General features: G+C 37.9%; 1 protein-coding gene across 1 annotated transcript; it reads right to left on the bottom strand.

Moving 5' to 3' along the window:
• Positions 1-111: 111 nt before the first annotated feature.
• LOC140790612 (mediator of RNA polymerase II transcription subunit 14) lies at positions 112-15,499 on the bottom strand. The gene is made up of 8 exons (XM_073140755.1): positions 14,952-15,499; positions 9,409-10,476; positions 8,317-8,414; positions 6,696-6,870; positions 5,662-6,607; positions 4,528-5,525; positions 2,571-3,646; positions 112-1,706 (listed from the first exon to the last, which is right to left on the bottom strand). The coding sequence occupies exons 1-8, from the start codon at positions 15,171-15,173 to the stop codon at positions 914-916; spliced, it is 5,376 nt and encodes a 1,791-aa protein (XP_072996856.1). The 5' UTR covers positions 15,174-15,499; the 3' UTR covers positions 112-913.
• Between the last annotated feature and the right edge of the window lie 462 nt (positions 15,500-15,961).

Genomic DNA, 15,961 nt, shown 5'->3' with positions numbered 1-15,961 from the left:
AAAATACAGGGGAAAGTCACTTTAAACTTTCAAGGCAGATGGACAATATTGCTCTGCAAGTGAATAATTTGTGGGGAATTAGTATTGACATTTTCTAATTACCCGCAGACATAGAAATGCAAATTGTGCACTGAGAAACGATTCAGAACAGATTAGGCAGAGATCAGACTCTGTACACTGCTTTTTTCCCTATGGGAAGAAATCATCACCTCCATTGCTATCTGCTACATAATCAATCCTATGGTACACAAAAAATCACAGTTCTCTAAACCTATCATCACATAGTTCGATAACACATCAGTAAATTGGTTACACATAAACCATCTTATGCAAGGACTGCAGGAGCCCCCTGCTGACGGCCCAACATAATTTCTTTCTGCATTCTGTCTTGACATCACGGCTGAAAGCAGCATCAAGAAATTAGAAACAATCCTGTCCGATCCATTAAACTAGATTAGTTCAGAACCCTAAACTATCAGCGACATGTGAACTTCTCACAGATTCCGGATTTCCCAGTCAAGAACTGGCATAACTTAACAAATGTAATGATGGGAATGAAGTGATGGTTGCTCTCCATGAGTTTAACAGTACTTCGTCCTCTTTTTAACTGTACAAGATTGCAATTGTACAGATCCCCTTGCATTTCTCTTGATAAGAGTCTGCACAATGCATTGCAGCTCAACAGAGCGATTCAAATCGAGATCTAACCCTGACCAGATCTCTGTGCTGGATATTGGCCACCTCTCCAACATAAGAACCATATAGCATCAACTTGGACATAATTCCATAAAAGCAATGTCACCTCAACACATCATAAAGACGTCGATGGCAAGAAATTGTGCCAACTTGAGTTCCTCAAAATATCATTCCAATCCATTAATTCTTTTCTTCATGATTCAGAGATCAAATCAGTCTAGGTTGCAGCAGAACCGGATGAAAGAGGACCATCTCTCATCTGCTGCAAATATCCCTGCAGTGTCCTCTGCACTGTCTCAACAACCAACCTCAGCCTTCCCTGGCTGACATCTCCCATAGAATTCCCATTAGCATACTCGACTGTTCTGGCAACCCTCTGCTTGCATTTATCCCAATCTTCGTACCGCAAGAAACAAGCTTTTCCACCATGGCTTCCATCCATTCCAATGAAAGAAATATGAGTATTTTCCCCAAAAGAATATTTTAGTCTTACAGATACACAGTATGGTAGCCAAGCAGCTCCACCTGCTGCATTCATGTGTGGAATGTGAGCAGGGTCGAGAACAAATGTGAGGGCAAAATCAACTGAATTATGGGCTCGATCATGATGAATATTACTTTTTGATGTGGAAGAGCTCTCCAAGTTCTCAACTGTCATTGACCCCGAATGATTCTCCAAGCACAGTTCAATGCGAGCCCTCTGTGCAGTAGCTATATCTCCACCATGAGCCTGAGACAATCCTTTCTTCCATGCAATCAGCTTTAGAAATTCCCGGAGGACTGAAATTGGCAAGGTGAGTAGTGTGATAAAGGAAGCAACTCTAGAAGCATCATAGGGCTCAGAGGCAACACGCCTACTGAAGTAGTCACATATCTCATTTATTTCACTAGGGGCTAGTTCTTCCTGAGTGTTAGTCTGTGATTGCTGTTGCTGATGATGGAACCGTTTTACACTCAAAACTTGCAAAAGGAGCTGAACTCGATGAACACTTACTGCAAAAACATAACCCCTACATAACCCCCGCCCCCCCCAAAGAAAACAGAGAGAACAGTTAGTTAGAATTTACATCTAGGATAGCAGTTCATTTGCTGAAATAGCAATAGTGAAACACACTAGAAACAAGAAATAGATATATGACAGTAACAAATTAGGTGAGTCACGTGATAGTGATCATATGTCAGGTGCCTGATAAATTGTTCAATCTTTTCAAATAAAAAAGATATCTCGAACACTTGATGACAAATCCCAGAAAATTTTCATTACATCAGGCTAGATTCTTTAGTAAAGTCCAGCATATCATCGAGATGACTGATTCCTCCAAACAGATATTAGATAAGTTAATGATAATGTAATTGCAGAAAGGTTGATCAACTATAATACCAAAAGAATGTTCATTTGTAAATATTGAGAAACTGATCAATTCTCATTGAGATATATAAACAAAGGTGTCGGTGGGGCTTTAAGGCTTCACCCTTGTCTCAAAGAAGTTATGAGTTCAAGTTTTTGAAATAACCTACTCAGAAATGAGTAAAGTGGCACCCTTTAATCATCAACTTATAAACAGATTATCAATAGATAACTGTGGAAGTCAACAAAATATAATGGCAATATCTCCCAATATGCCCAAACACATGCAAAGAGCTATGTTCTACATGAGCAGGCTATAAGAGCTGTCTTTTAAGGTTACAATGCATAATATCTTTCCATTATTTTCTAGGGTTTTTGACATTTCATATATTACGAAGAACTAGACATGTACAATGAGCACTATAACTACAAAAGGTGCAGCCAAAAATGATGTCCTTATATATGGAAAAGAAAAGAAAAGAAAAACATTATAGTACAATACTTGAATTGGAAAGCGAGGTCTTACCCCACAAAGAAGCGCAAGGCTGGCTGTTCCTGATCCAAATTTAAAAGCGCCCCTTCATTCTCCTTTAAGATTGAACCTAGTATCTCTTTTAAAAGATCAGGCAGTTGTGCAAACAACCATAGCACTCCAAGATACTTCAGAATTCCTCGTAATACCTTCTTCAGAGCTGCAAGAGGAACCCAACCCCCTCCATAACCTCCATCATCCCCAAGGCCAATAAAGGCCGTGTTCAGTTCCCCTTTCACATGCATCGGGAAACCAGTTCCTGGAGACAAACGTGCAGGAACCCCAGAAATGCCTGGAGCTAGACCTGAAGGGGCTAGCATTGCATTGCTCACACGGCTTAAGCTGCCAGCAACCTGATTTCCAACTCCAGAAGTAGGTCTAGACAAACCAACAGACGTAGCTGCATTTAGGCGGTTGGCATTAGGTGCCAATTGTTGATTACCCGCAATTGGGTTAGTATTGCTGGCAGTTAGATGTGCACCTGAATGCGCTGCACTTGCAAAACTGGGTTCGGGAGCATTTAAACCCTGAGCAACATGTTCCATTATGAAAGGGCGAAATTGTGGACATGGTAATGATCCCCCTGCTGAAGGCCCACCTTTGGGAGGGGTTGCTGGTTGTAGCCAAACCTGATCTCCAGCAAAACAACGCATGTCCACAGCAAATTTTTTGCGATATATAATTCGTATCCAATATGGACCCCTCAGTACAACAGAAACGTCAAATGGCAGTAAAGAGCTAGGGACTAGTCCTGGTCCACCTCTCCCAGCAGCAGATAACATTGCAACAGTGTGGAGATTGGGATTGCCTAGCTGACCAATAACAGCAGTTGTAGTAGGAGGAGCAGAAGATGCAGTTTGGACAGCAGCTGATGATGAAGTGTTTGTTAAGTGTCCCTGAGATTGGAGGACACTATTCGGCTTATTCAAAGGATTGTAACCCGGAGAAACAGTTACAGGCATCCTTGCAGGGCGTATTGCACCACCAAGAGCAAGTAAAGGTCCAGCAGTAAGCCGAATACAATCCAAGAAGGATGTAACTTCACCTCCGTTTACAAAATCCTCCAAGAACTGCATGAAATGGACCCAATTATGTATAAAAATAAATAAAAATATAAAACTTCACAGAAAGTTCTATGTGCTTATAAGACAATATCATGGGTAGAAATAGCCACTGCCATGATTATACAGTAATTGCAATTTTATGATAGTATTGTGGATCAAAGAAAGTGATTGATCCATAAGAAATTTGTGCACATAATATTAAATATTAAACAGACTATAATAAAATATAATTTCAGTTTTCTGTTATGTCAGAATTAGATCACATAAGGAAATAATGGAGGAATGGAGGGATCAACAACAAAATGTTTTTATCACATCTGCTAGAGAAGGCAGGAAACATATGTTTGTAGATTCTTCCAACAACAAAGTAAAACGAATGGTAAAAAGTCATTGCATCTTTATCCCCATGAAGAGGCCATCATTTAGTATAAAAATAATTGATAAATCTTGCATCACACCCTAAGTGATCATGGGTTCACCCAAGAAAAACACTCTCTAGTGGTAAAACAAGGAAAACATCCTCTCTAATAATGGGGTGAGCCAGTAATGTAATGGCATAATTTACATCTTACCCTCCACCTCAGGCCCTGCATTAATGGAAGCGGGAGCCTCATTCACTAGGATGTGTCCATCCATTCAACTATAAGACTGAAAAATTAATTGAAACCTACAGATGATGACATGCTCAGAGTATGTCCAAACTTAGGGGGTTCAATCACTAATGCATGACAATTCAATCGTAAGTCGCAAAGCTTAACTGCCCCTATTCCAAACCAGCTTATCTGTTACGTCTGTTCAAGATGTGAACTTGTGAAGTGTGCAGCTGAAGCACATCCCAAATCCATCATCTCAAAGTAAGGAATTCCATGCATGTAATGAGAACAAACCTTTGTATGTGGCCAAAGTTGATCTGGAGAAACATGCATTGTACAGCCTTCATTACCAGCTTCCCATTCAACCACAAAATGTACCATGACAGGCATTGAACCATAACTAAACCACAAACTCATGAGACCGACGGCTTCAATCTTGAAGGTTTTCCTCACCTGTTCAGGTAAACCATCTAAAGCATCAAGGCTACCTTTAGTAACAGACTGTAACTTTGGCTCAGCTCTTGTGTTGCAATCTTCTAGCTTTTCATCAGCTCGGATACCAATTAGTTTTCGCATACCACAAGCAAATAAACGTGCATTGGATAGCCTGCGTAAATCTGATACTAGTCTCTGAATACTATCGGCTTCAACAGTCTTGTAGCTCAGGATAACTCCATCTGGATCATAATAGATATGGGAATCCATCTCAGATGTATTTGCGATGCGTACACCAGAACCCCATGCTGTAGTTGTACTTCCTTTGTGAAGCTCCCAAAGTTCTCTGAAATGAGGGTCATTAATTTTGACATCCCAAGACATGCTTCCAGGTTTTCCAAGTCGCAAGCATATGTGTTTCCATGAATCACCTTTGGCAAATGGCAATCGTAACCACAAGTTAGAGGATGGGCTCCGTAGCCCTACTTCTTCAACATATGGAATGTCAAGAGAATCCATCTGGCTAGTTAGCTGTGCATGTTTAATACAAAGCGAACAATGCCTGATAACATGGAGGAGGACTGATACATAAACATTTGGAGTAACCCCATGATTTGCTTCAGCGAGAAGATTCCCATATGTGAAGCCACTAGCTCTGCATGTCAGAGCAGATGAAGATGCATAGTTTGCTGGTTCTGATATTTTCCTTCTTTTACACTGTTCATTAGTGGCTTTTAGTCCCTTAAGTGCAGGAATATGCATCAGGAACTCTGAAAGAGAACGTTTCTTTGATGTCTTCTCATGTTTCCGAGCATCAAAACCTGTGGTGGCAGAACCTCCAACTTCAGCTCTTTGGCCTATAAGAGCACCAGGCATGTTAATTTACAGTCTTTGGTCTAGTTTACATATTCATAACATAAATAAAACATTATTAATCTTAAAAACCAAATTGACATGGTTGCGTATCAGCTGTCAAGATAGTTTTAGTATTACCTAATGATCCAACATTATGGGCAGTCAATGAAACTTTGAGGTTATTAGGGTAGGAATTCTGTATGGAGACATGAGGAGCAGTTGCCCGATGTGGAGACAACAGTTGATGTGGTCCACTCCCATCAATGATACCTAGCTCTTTTGGAGATCCATTTATCAATCTTGCCTGGTCCTCATCCATCACAGAATACTGACCAACATTAGCCAAGTGTGGGGACCTAAGAGAGCTCAAGTCTTGCTCCGATCTTGAAGTAGACAGTTTCTGAAATGATGAGTTCCTTGCAGGGCCTTTCACATTATTTGAAATGTAGTTACTTGAGCTGGTCAGAACAGAAGAAACCTTTGCGATATTATTAATTTGGGAATGTTTTGAACTTCCTTCCCACTTAGGTGAGCTAACTCCAGCCGATATTCCTTGATTATTATTTGGAAGAGAACCTAAGTGAGACAAAGACGGCAAACTACGAGATGCAGCAGGATGATTTTTAGAAGGAAAAAGACCCAATGTGCCCTTTTCGCAATCAAATATTTCATCAACAACTGACGAAAAAGTTGGCTGTGAACCACCAGGAAGCTGCAGAACAGGTTCCAGTCCATGCTCTGGAAGAAGACCATTTTCTATAATATGATTACCATTCGAATCTGGTAGTGTTCGTAGCTTCCCCCAGTCAAAGAGGCTCATGTTTGATTCATCTCCAATTATTTGCATCTGACCTATGTCAATCTTGTTAAAACGTATAGCTTGGTTACCATCAGTAGTCGAGTGAGGCTTTCCACCTGGATCAGGCTGAGTTTCTAGCAAATAAAAAACTGGTTTGAAGTCCTTATCAAGCTGCATCAATAAATAATAGGAAATCACACAATACGGAAACCCCAACAGCAATATGTCAGATCCATGCAATATGGTCTTAGGAATTTTGATAGCACTTGAAGATTGATCATAAACCTGGAAAAAGAAGAAAAAGATAAGAGTCACCAACTGATTATTTATGAGCAAAAAGACCGATAGAAACATAAATAGTTGAATAGCAAACCTTTAGGCCCAGAAACCCTCCAACTGAAGCAAATAATTGAAGAATGCTCTTGCTTCTCAAGCTCGTAAAAACTTCAGTAGCAGTAACAGTTCCCTGGTTTAAGGCATTCTCACAATCTAATAGTGCAGCTGGTGGTAAGATGTTCTTAGAAGATTGAAGAAGAAAACGACCATTTCTATAATTAAAAAAAGAAGTTTAGAAAATTTAAGAAAATGAAGGCGGCAAAACAATTCAAAGAACAACATAAGGAGAATAAAACAATATATATAGTAAGATATCTCAACCAAAATAATTTTGTTTGGTAAAACAGTCACAGGACTTATTAGGTTGCAGAATGCTCAAAAGTACAACAAATAGAAACAATATGGCCAATGCAGAAAGCCAAAAGAAATGAATGGCCAATAGGTAAAGAACATCACACTAATAGGACAACCTTAGGCTTAAAATGCACAATCTACAGAGAATATTTCTTTCAATATCATCTCTCCCACTAACTAAGATAACTAAAGAAAAGGTAGAAAGACAGAAAATACAGAAGCTTTATAAATAATAAAACAAAGATCATATAACCTATAATTGGTGTGCACTACCAAAGCCCCACCATGGCCTTGCATTACGTAGGGCAAACAGGCAGCTTGAAAGTCCTAAGCCAGCATGTATCATGCCAAAAGGCTACTAGCACACCTCTGTGCCAAATATTTTGTATTGGTGTGTGCTGGTGGCACATAAAACCTCATCATCTCCAAGCACCTCTGATATATGATGAGGAATTTGCTTCCTCTACTATTGGCCTGTTCCACCAATGGAACTAACAACCCCATTTTGACTTCCTCTACTATTGGCCTGTTCTCATCCTTCCAAATGTCGTTTGCTCCAATCACCATTTGAGTCTTCCCAAAGTAAGTGCAAAATTATAGGTAAGTGCACTTTTCCCAAACTTGGGAAGGAGAAGTCGTTAACCAACTTATTCCAAGCCCACTTAAAGATTAGGTCTTCCAAACAATAATTTTCTATGGCATAGGTGTGTCTGAAGGTAGGCATTGCATCATACAGTTCCTCTTGAAAAGTTGTCGAAAGAATAGTCGAACCAATATTTCTATGCTTAACAACCAATTTTAGTTCTTTCCTTCATAAAACCTGAGAAAGAAATTATGTGAGCCCTGCGAAGATCCCAAAATCACATTCCATGATCCATCAAAAGAAAACTCCAAAATGAGCTTCTCGGCACTACACTCAGAAAGTTACAATGTTGGAAAAGAGCTGACTAAAAAACTTTATTTCCTATTTATAAATTATTACATTTTTATGTCACTAGTATCATCTATTTCAGAATTCACAGGATAAGAACTCAGAAGTTGTTCATAGTGTCAAACCTACCTTCTGCATGAACTAATGAAAGTGAACCATATTTGTAGGTCAGAGTATACAGTTCATGTACCAGAAAAGTGTACATATGAATATTTATTAGATTCACGTCACTCAATACAATGAAGGCTCTTAATTAAAACTTTTACTGCATTACAATGAAGCACATGATTTATATTCTATAACTGGGAAGCATATGGCAAATTTTACAAATTAGTAATTTCAGAGGCAAGGGAAGGGGAAATAGTAAGTGAACCTGATATTTATTTCAAGGGTGATATATGATTTGCTATATGCTCGCACTTGTAGTACTTCATATCCGTAATAATCTTCAATTCTTCTTTTATCATCCTTCTGCACAATATTTGGAAGGATAAAAATATAGATTATTTGGAAGGATAAGAATATTTATATATATATAAAAGTCAACAAGTTATGCATGTGTATTTGCGTGCATGTCTGAGGTATATTTTCTTGGACCTGCAATAAGCATGCCATATATGGTAGCAACTTATAACTTATAAAGAATAACCAATACTTCCTTCTTTTACATCAATAGAGTTTCCAAAGAGTAGATGATAATACGAATACTAAAAGGGTGAAGACATTATTCAGTAAGCACAATTATAGAGGAGATCTTTCACTAACCAATATTATGGATCAGTCACAGCCCTAGTAAATCTCGATATAACAAAACGTGAGATATCTCAAAGATAACATCAATATGAGCCTCCTCTAGCATGTTTTGTATCTCAAAGAGATTCCAATATAGCAAGTCTAAGGATCTCACCTCAAATTGAAAAGTTGGAAAAGAAAGCATGGGGAAAAGGAGATGCCCACTTTAAATACACTTCCTAATGGATATTCCTTGCCAGTTACCGTTTCAATTAATATATGTGCATAAAAAATGTATATGATTTTTATTTAATATGAGGGGAAAACCAAATTAATTAACTAGAATTTTAGTAGTAGTGAGGAGTTATTTCAAGGGGAAAAAAATCATAAATACATGTAAAAAATATATTTGGTAAGGCAATAAAATTTAGGATGCTAAAAAATTTATTATACTAGGCAGCAGTTCCATGAGGTGATGGGAATGCATAAGATAGAACATCTATTCTATATTTTGTATTTCAAGCAATAACTTGAACTCCATAAGCTCCAATATTTAATTAATTTGACTAGACTTTTAATGTGTCTGTGCTAGTTTACTTCTTTTTATCATCTTAACCAATTCACTACCTCCAAAGATTGAGAAATAGTCAAGAACACGAGAAATTGAATTACATAAATATTTAGATAATGAACTCGAGCATGAAGCGGGAACACCATTACTTTCTATCCGTACCTTCCGTGATTCCATCTCTATTTCAGGTCCCCCGCGCTTAAGGACAACATCACCCGAACCTCGACTAATTTGAACACTTCTGCTTAGCTCCCTTTGTATTTCTAGTAGACGGGTGTGTCTATTGAAAGCAATAGCTCTCAAAAGAAGTTTCTCGACATCAATGCAACTTTGATCAAGTACAAAGTTAGCTTCCTTATCAGTATGCGGATCCAAAACAAAAGAACCATGCAGACACTTAATCTGCAGATCTTGACCTGGCTCAATTTTGATGAATGGAGATGAATCAGAATCAGATCCCCCACTAGTTTTATCATAATCTAGCCAATAAACTATTTTCAAACCAGGAGTCTTTAGACCAGATACATCAAGATCCCCATCTTGGCCCAATTGCAAAACACCAGAATTCCCACTGCCATCAGAAATAAGCTCAAAGCGTATTGCATCTCTCCATCTGCCTAAACGTAGTATTTGAACTTGTTTAAGTACAGTGTCCATAACAAAAGCGACACATAGTTCATGAAGAATTGTATATAAAACCATGAATGGATTTTCAGCAGCAGCCATTCTTCGCTCTATATCATCACCAAGAGCATATCTCCGTGCTTCTTCTAGCTTAACAGCTCCATTCTTCTCACCGACAAGCAACTTCAAGTGCAATATCCTCCACATTGATAAATGCCCACGATAACCCAATGTCAGAATAACCTTGAACTCCCCATCCACACGTAGAACAGCTGTACCATCAGATATTACAACTTCAGATATTTCCTTAGGAAGTGAGACCTCAAGAAGTTTGGAACGGATAAGTGTGTCCAACTTCTTCAAAGCTGGCTTTTGCTCATCCTCAGAAAGTGTGCTCTGAATTCCCAAGTCTTCTATACATTTTGGCAACCGTCGATAACCACCGGTAAGGAGAACCTCTATCGCAGATGGAACATCAAATAATGGAGCACGAGCTTGCTGCAGTCCTTCGTGCATGAAGAATAGTGAATCTGCTGTTTGAGTAAAACATGTATCATGGCTTGATAGAGTTGCTGCAAGCTGTTGGCAATAATGAACCAAAGGGACCTGCAGGCATCACAACTTAAAGTTATAAAAATCATAATTCTATGCAATTTAAGTCAAGAACAACAAGAAATGTGTCTACTTTATCAGGTCCTATAGTGCAAAAAATGCATGAGTAGCAGACGCCCATACAAGAAAATTTTTAGTTATGAAAGATTCACAAGGATTACTCTCTGCAATCTGCAGATGGAGTATACTTACACTATCTGTGTGTTGTACAGAATATTATAGTCTATGGAAAACTCAAAAGCCAAAATTATATACCTAATAAATGGAAAATGTCATACAAATGATTCCTTTCTCTCTAAATCAAATAAGTAAAGATTGCACAAGTATAAGTAATTTTATACAAATAGAAAATTTAGTGCAAGAAAAGAATGACCAAAATGACATAGGAAAAGGCCGTGATGGAACTTAATTTGGCAAAAGAAAACTTGTAGTACATTGGGCTTCAAATATTTGTGTCCATAGAAGCATATACTGAGATGGATGGCAAGAGTGACCCATAATCATTAACAAATGACTAAGCCACACGAATTTCCTTGAGCTTACTACTAGTAGCCATCGCACCGTGCTTGACATGGTTAAACAACTGATGTAAGACAAAGTATGATTGTTTAACAATGATGGTAGACAAAAGGGGTTAGAGAACTTAGGATTAATATCATACTAAATAGATACTATCATACTATCCAAATTAGTTTTGGAGCAAAAGATAATAATCTAATCGTTGCAATGGACTATCCAAAATATACATGCTCCAATATAGGGAAGCCATTGGTTTCATTGAAAGATGAGGTCCAACAATATTCAAGAAAACAATGAGCAGTAGCTGCTGATCAATGAAAAACAAAAAAGACTGCTGGTCATAGAGAATGCTTCTACCAAAGCATACTATAGAGAGGGGAAAAAAGAAAAAGTAAATCTGCGAGCAATTCTAGAATGCCAATGAGACAATGGAAAGAGAAGGAGATGTGCTCTAAACTTGGAAAAGAGGAGTTCATTCAAATATTCACATACATCCTGTATCTAAGCACGAGTCCCTTCTCTACAAGCAAAAACATATTACAACACTTTAGAATTGGAAACTTCTGATGTCCTATATCTAGGATCAAATATTAATGAATTCTAAGTAATGTATTACCTTAATTCAAGAAACAATTTTGAAAAATCTTCAATAGCATACTAAATGAGACCAAAAATCCAACTATAAGCTTTTTTATCTCCAAGATTCTTCTAAACTGAACACTAAAGATTATATACATGTTTAAATGCTTGGCTAGAGAATTAAATTATCTATTTCAAGCTTGCTCCAAGCATTTGACTACATCAACAAGCAGAGCAACTCACCCTTCTCTTCTTCCATGCTAAACCAAACACTTGATTATAAGTATATAACTTAAAAAAAATTTAAATGAATAAGTTAATTATTATTGTTCTACTGCTTCTTCTCTTCTTACTGCATTTTAGTTCTTTCATAGATTCTTAGATTAGCCTTAGTATTCCATTGATCTTCTCTTCTTTCAGCTGAATCTTGATTTCACACAGAGTGACTGAGTGACAGAACAATTCGGTCCTCTTCTTTACTTTTTTGCATCCAAAGCATGAGTAATTGGCATTCAGCATTTTAATTAGTTTTGACATGTACTCAAATTAGTCTCTAAACTTATCTGAAGTCAGTCCAGAACAACTAAATACTGTGGTTACTGGTTGCAAATTGCTAAGAAAATAGGCTGGGTTGCACGAATTTTTAGTTGAAGTGAATAATAGTTTGATTCACATGGAAGGGCAAAATAATGAGTGCAAGTTTTAGCACCTCATCAAAAATTTGCTAATCCTAGGGACTCAAAGGGACTAAACATGGGTAAATGTTACCTCATATGAGCAAAGCATATATCTAGATGGCTAAATTTAAAGACTCAAGGATTTAGTTTCCTTCCCTTCATTTAATCTTACTGTACCTAGCTAAAGGTTGATGATAGACTTTTCTTTTGAGAGAAAAAGGATAGGAGAAAGGAGAAGTGGGTATAAATCAAAGAGAGATTCCTCAGGCAGTTCTAGTCCTTTTACCTATCTTAGCCTCTGTTCAGATTTCTCTTCTAATTGCTCCTAAGTGGTATATGTATTTTGATTTTTGAAATAAAAAAATCTGTCTTGAACCCTTTATATGTTAAGCTACTCTAAATGGTTATTTTTCAATAGGCATCCTCTGGTTTTGCTAAGCTTGTCACCCTAAAGGTATAAATAAGATTCCTTAGAGTAGGAAAATTGGGTCCAAGCAAAAAAAAAAAATAAAATAAAATAAAAATACAGGCAAAGCACCTTTCATTTCTCTTTTCATATCTTAAGTTTATCTCACTATATCTCATATGGTGTATATCTGGTATAATGCTAGCTTTTGTCTTTCTTCTGCATTGTGTCTTACTTTGCCCAATAAATTCTAACAATGGTTCAAAGTATCAACCAATATGTATCAGTATTGGCCTATACAAATCCAAAACTGGGGTCGAAACTAGTTATTTCTTGGTTTCAGCCTAGTATCACCAGTTTCTTGGTTTCAGCCTAGTATCACCAGTTTCTTGGTTTCAGCCTAATCTCACCGGTATCGGCCATGTCAGCCATAAACACAAAATATTTTTACTCTATGCGGACCATATGTGGATTGCATCATATGTTGCATCTAAGTTAAATAGTAAATACCACTCAAGACATCAATTATTGATCTCTTGATATCTCAAGTGCCACATTTTATATTACCTTCTTATTTTTCTCTATTTTCCTCTTATGTTGCTATTTTTTTCTCCCTTCACCCCAACATTTTTCTCAATTTTTATTTTAACATCCCTATGCTTACCTCTATTACAAGTTAGTTGTTAGTCTCATATGTAGGAGTGATGATGGCGATGTGAGCACATGTATTTCTTATCTTTTTTTTACTCAAGAATTTAAGTAATTAAAAAATAGTTTAAAATTAAAACGACTGATATATCATTTTCTCTGACGGCCGATACCAATACTAGTACTTAAAACCTTGATCTTAATTGTACTCTTTAATGTAGTTCAACAGTTATCTAGTTTACATTTTCATTTAATTATTTTGTACATGTACATAATAAAAAAAATTAATATTGAGTTCTTAAAAGCATAATCCTCAGCAATGAACTTCGATAAATTCAACTTCATTGAATTGAATTTATTTAGGAGAGTATAACTTTGCTTCAATGCTCCTGCTACAGTTTCACCTAGAGCAGGCTTATTCTTCAAAGTGAATCATATCAGATTGTTACTATTTTGAGCTATTGATGAACAACAAACATTGATTCATTTTCCCATGTGTATTTTCATTTTTCTCTGTGCTTTAGGAAGCTCCACCTTGGAAAGCTTTACCCTCTACAATTCTCCTATCAGTATTGTTTCCTTTTTCCTCTCATTGAAGTCTGAAATTGTTCTCTTTGCCTTGCCAGTCGTAAGTTTTACTGACATGAAAAATAAATACAATACTTCAAAACAATGCTAACATTATTGCCTTGAGATTAATTGAAAAGTTACTCATTTATGAAAATCAAGTTAATACTACTACAACCACAAAACAATTACTGATCCATATTTTCCTAATATCACAATAGGTTACTGTAGCCATCAGGCAAGCAGTGACAGTCTCCTCCAAATTGACCTGAACGCCCATCAGGCAATCTATCCTAAGATCAAATCCCAATAGGGCCAAAAGACTTTGCCCTAAAGAGACTTCATTAAAACAGATAGAATACACTCGTGTACAGGGAAGGGATATGACTGCTGACTGGTTGGCTAACTACAGCAGGATTATGGGTTCTTCTTTTTTGTGGACCGGCTCAGGTAATTCTGAGCTCAATGATATTTGAGGAGAGATGCTGGCTAATATGTAATTTCGGCCTCTGGCCTCTTTTTAAGTTAATGAAGTTTTTATTTATTAAAAAAAGACTTCATTAAACAGCATTCCCTACAAGGAAAAACTCGTCAATTACTGGATCACAATGTCCATTCACATTTAAGCTCTTCTCTTTCAATCTAATGCCTTCATACTTTCCTACAAAATCTTTAATTCCTAAATCGAAACCAAAACCTGGGCCTGCCAGTGATGCTCTCGGCAGAAAAAAAAATGTCATATTGGGGTCACCGTTATAGGAACTTGGAGTCAGACGTTGGTAGAAACCAAGAAATCAATCAAAGACAAAGGGGAAACAAGAAAATTAGGTCGAGAATGATGTGGCACACCCGTTGGCACCACTAAATTACAATAGGTTCTTTTCCTTCAATTTAATGTCTCCTCACTTTCTATGAAACCTTACGTCCTATATCAAAATCAAAGCTTGCGGTTCCCAGCGAGTGCTCGGGGGAAAAAAAAAAGACGTGGAATTTGCAGGACAACGTTCTTCAAACGTGGGATCAAATGGTCGTAGCGATTAAGAAACCCTAGGGCATGGAGGGGTGTGGCTCACCTGCTGGCACCACTTAGCAAGAACGTGGAGGCGGAGCATGCGCTGCCGGGTCTTGACAATGAACTTGAGGAGGTCAATCTTCTTCTCCGAGTCTGATCGCTGCTCCGCGGCGGGAGACTTAGACTTCTCCACCAGCTCCTTGAGGGCGAGGTAGGAGTCCTCCGCGGCCCGCCTCACCAGCGCCGAGAACTCCACCGTCTGCTGCCCTAGCTCCGCCGCCATGTCCCCCCCTTTTCTCCTCCTCCACCTCTTCCTCCTCTTCCTCCGCCGCCGCCGCCCTCAGCTAGCAGAACGGCGGCGGAACGGTAGGGGTTCCGATCGGTCGATTCGATTAGGGTTATTCCAACCTAGAAACAAGTCTCTTGTTCTCTTTCTCGCGCGGAGGTGAAAGGGGAAGAGGAGGGAGATCTGAAAAGGGTAAGGAAGAGTAGGGGGGACGGGAGGAGGAGGAGGAGTTCGCGAAGGTTGAGATTTTAGCAAAGCCGCCTCACAATCATGATGGAAAGGGAGGGAGGGAGGGAGGGAGGGAGTTAGAAAAGACTGCGATCGATGGATGGCTTCTGTTGGAAAGTGGTTTGATCGTGGCGATCGGGGAGAGGTCTGGGAATTGTAGGATGTTTGACGATAGAGCCGCACTTTCTTTTGCGGGCTTCGGGGAGATTTACATTTAACACCCTCCATCTTCGTTATTTGTAAAACAACAAATCAAATCAGTGAAATTAGCAAAAATCACCTTATGTTGATGTTTTTTCTTCTTTATTATCTTTGTAGGTTTTCTTCAAGGTATCATATATATATATATATATATATATATATATATATATTATTAATGTATGACCTAACAAGCTCCCAACTTCCTATGATTATGATGTGCAATATATAGGATTAGGGGATCATTACTTAATGCCCGTTTTAAACATATGATATATATAATTACTTCATTATTTAATAACTTCCTATCTAACAAAACAGTTAAGGTTATATAAATATATACTTCTCATCATCTTCTG

The sequence above is a fragment of the Typha latifolia genome, chromosome 6 (genome assembly GCF_019914945.1).
Source record: "Typha latifolia isolate L0001 chromosome 6, TyphaL0001v2, whole genome shotgun sequence".
In the NCBI taxonomy this organism is placed as follows: domain Eukaryota; kingdom Viridiplantae; phylum Streptophyta; class Magnoliopsida; order Poales; family Typhaceae; genus Typha; species Typha latifolia.
Note: the sequence above shows the minus strand (reverse complement) of the source record. Positions and strands in the feature narration are given on the sequence as shown.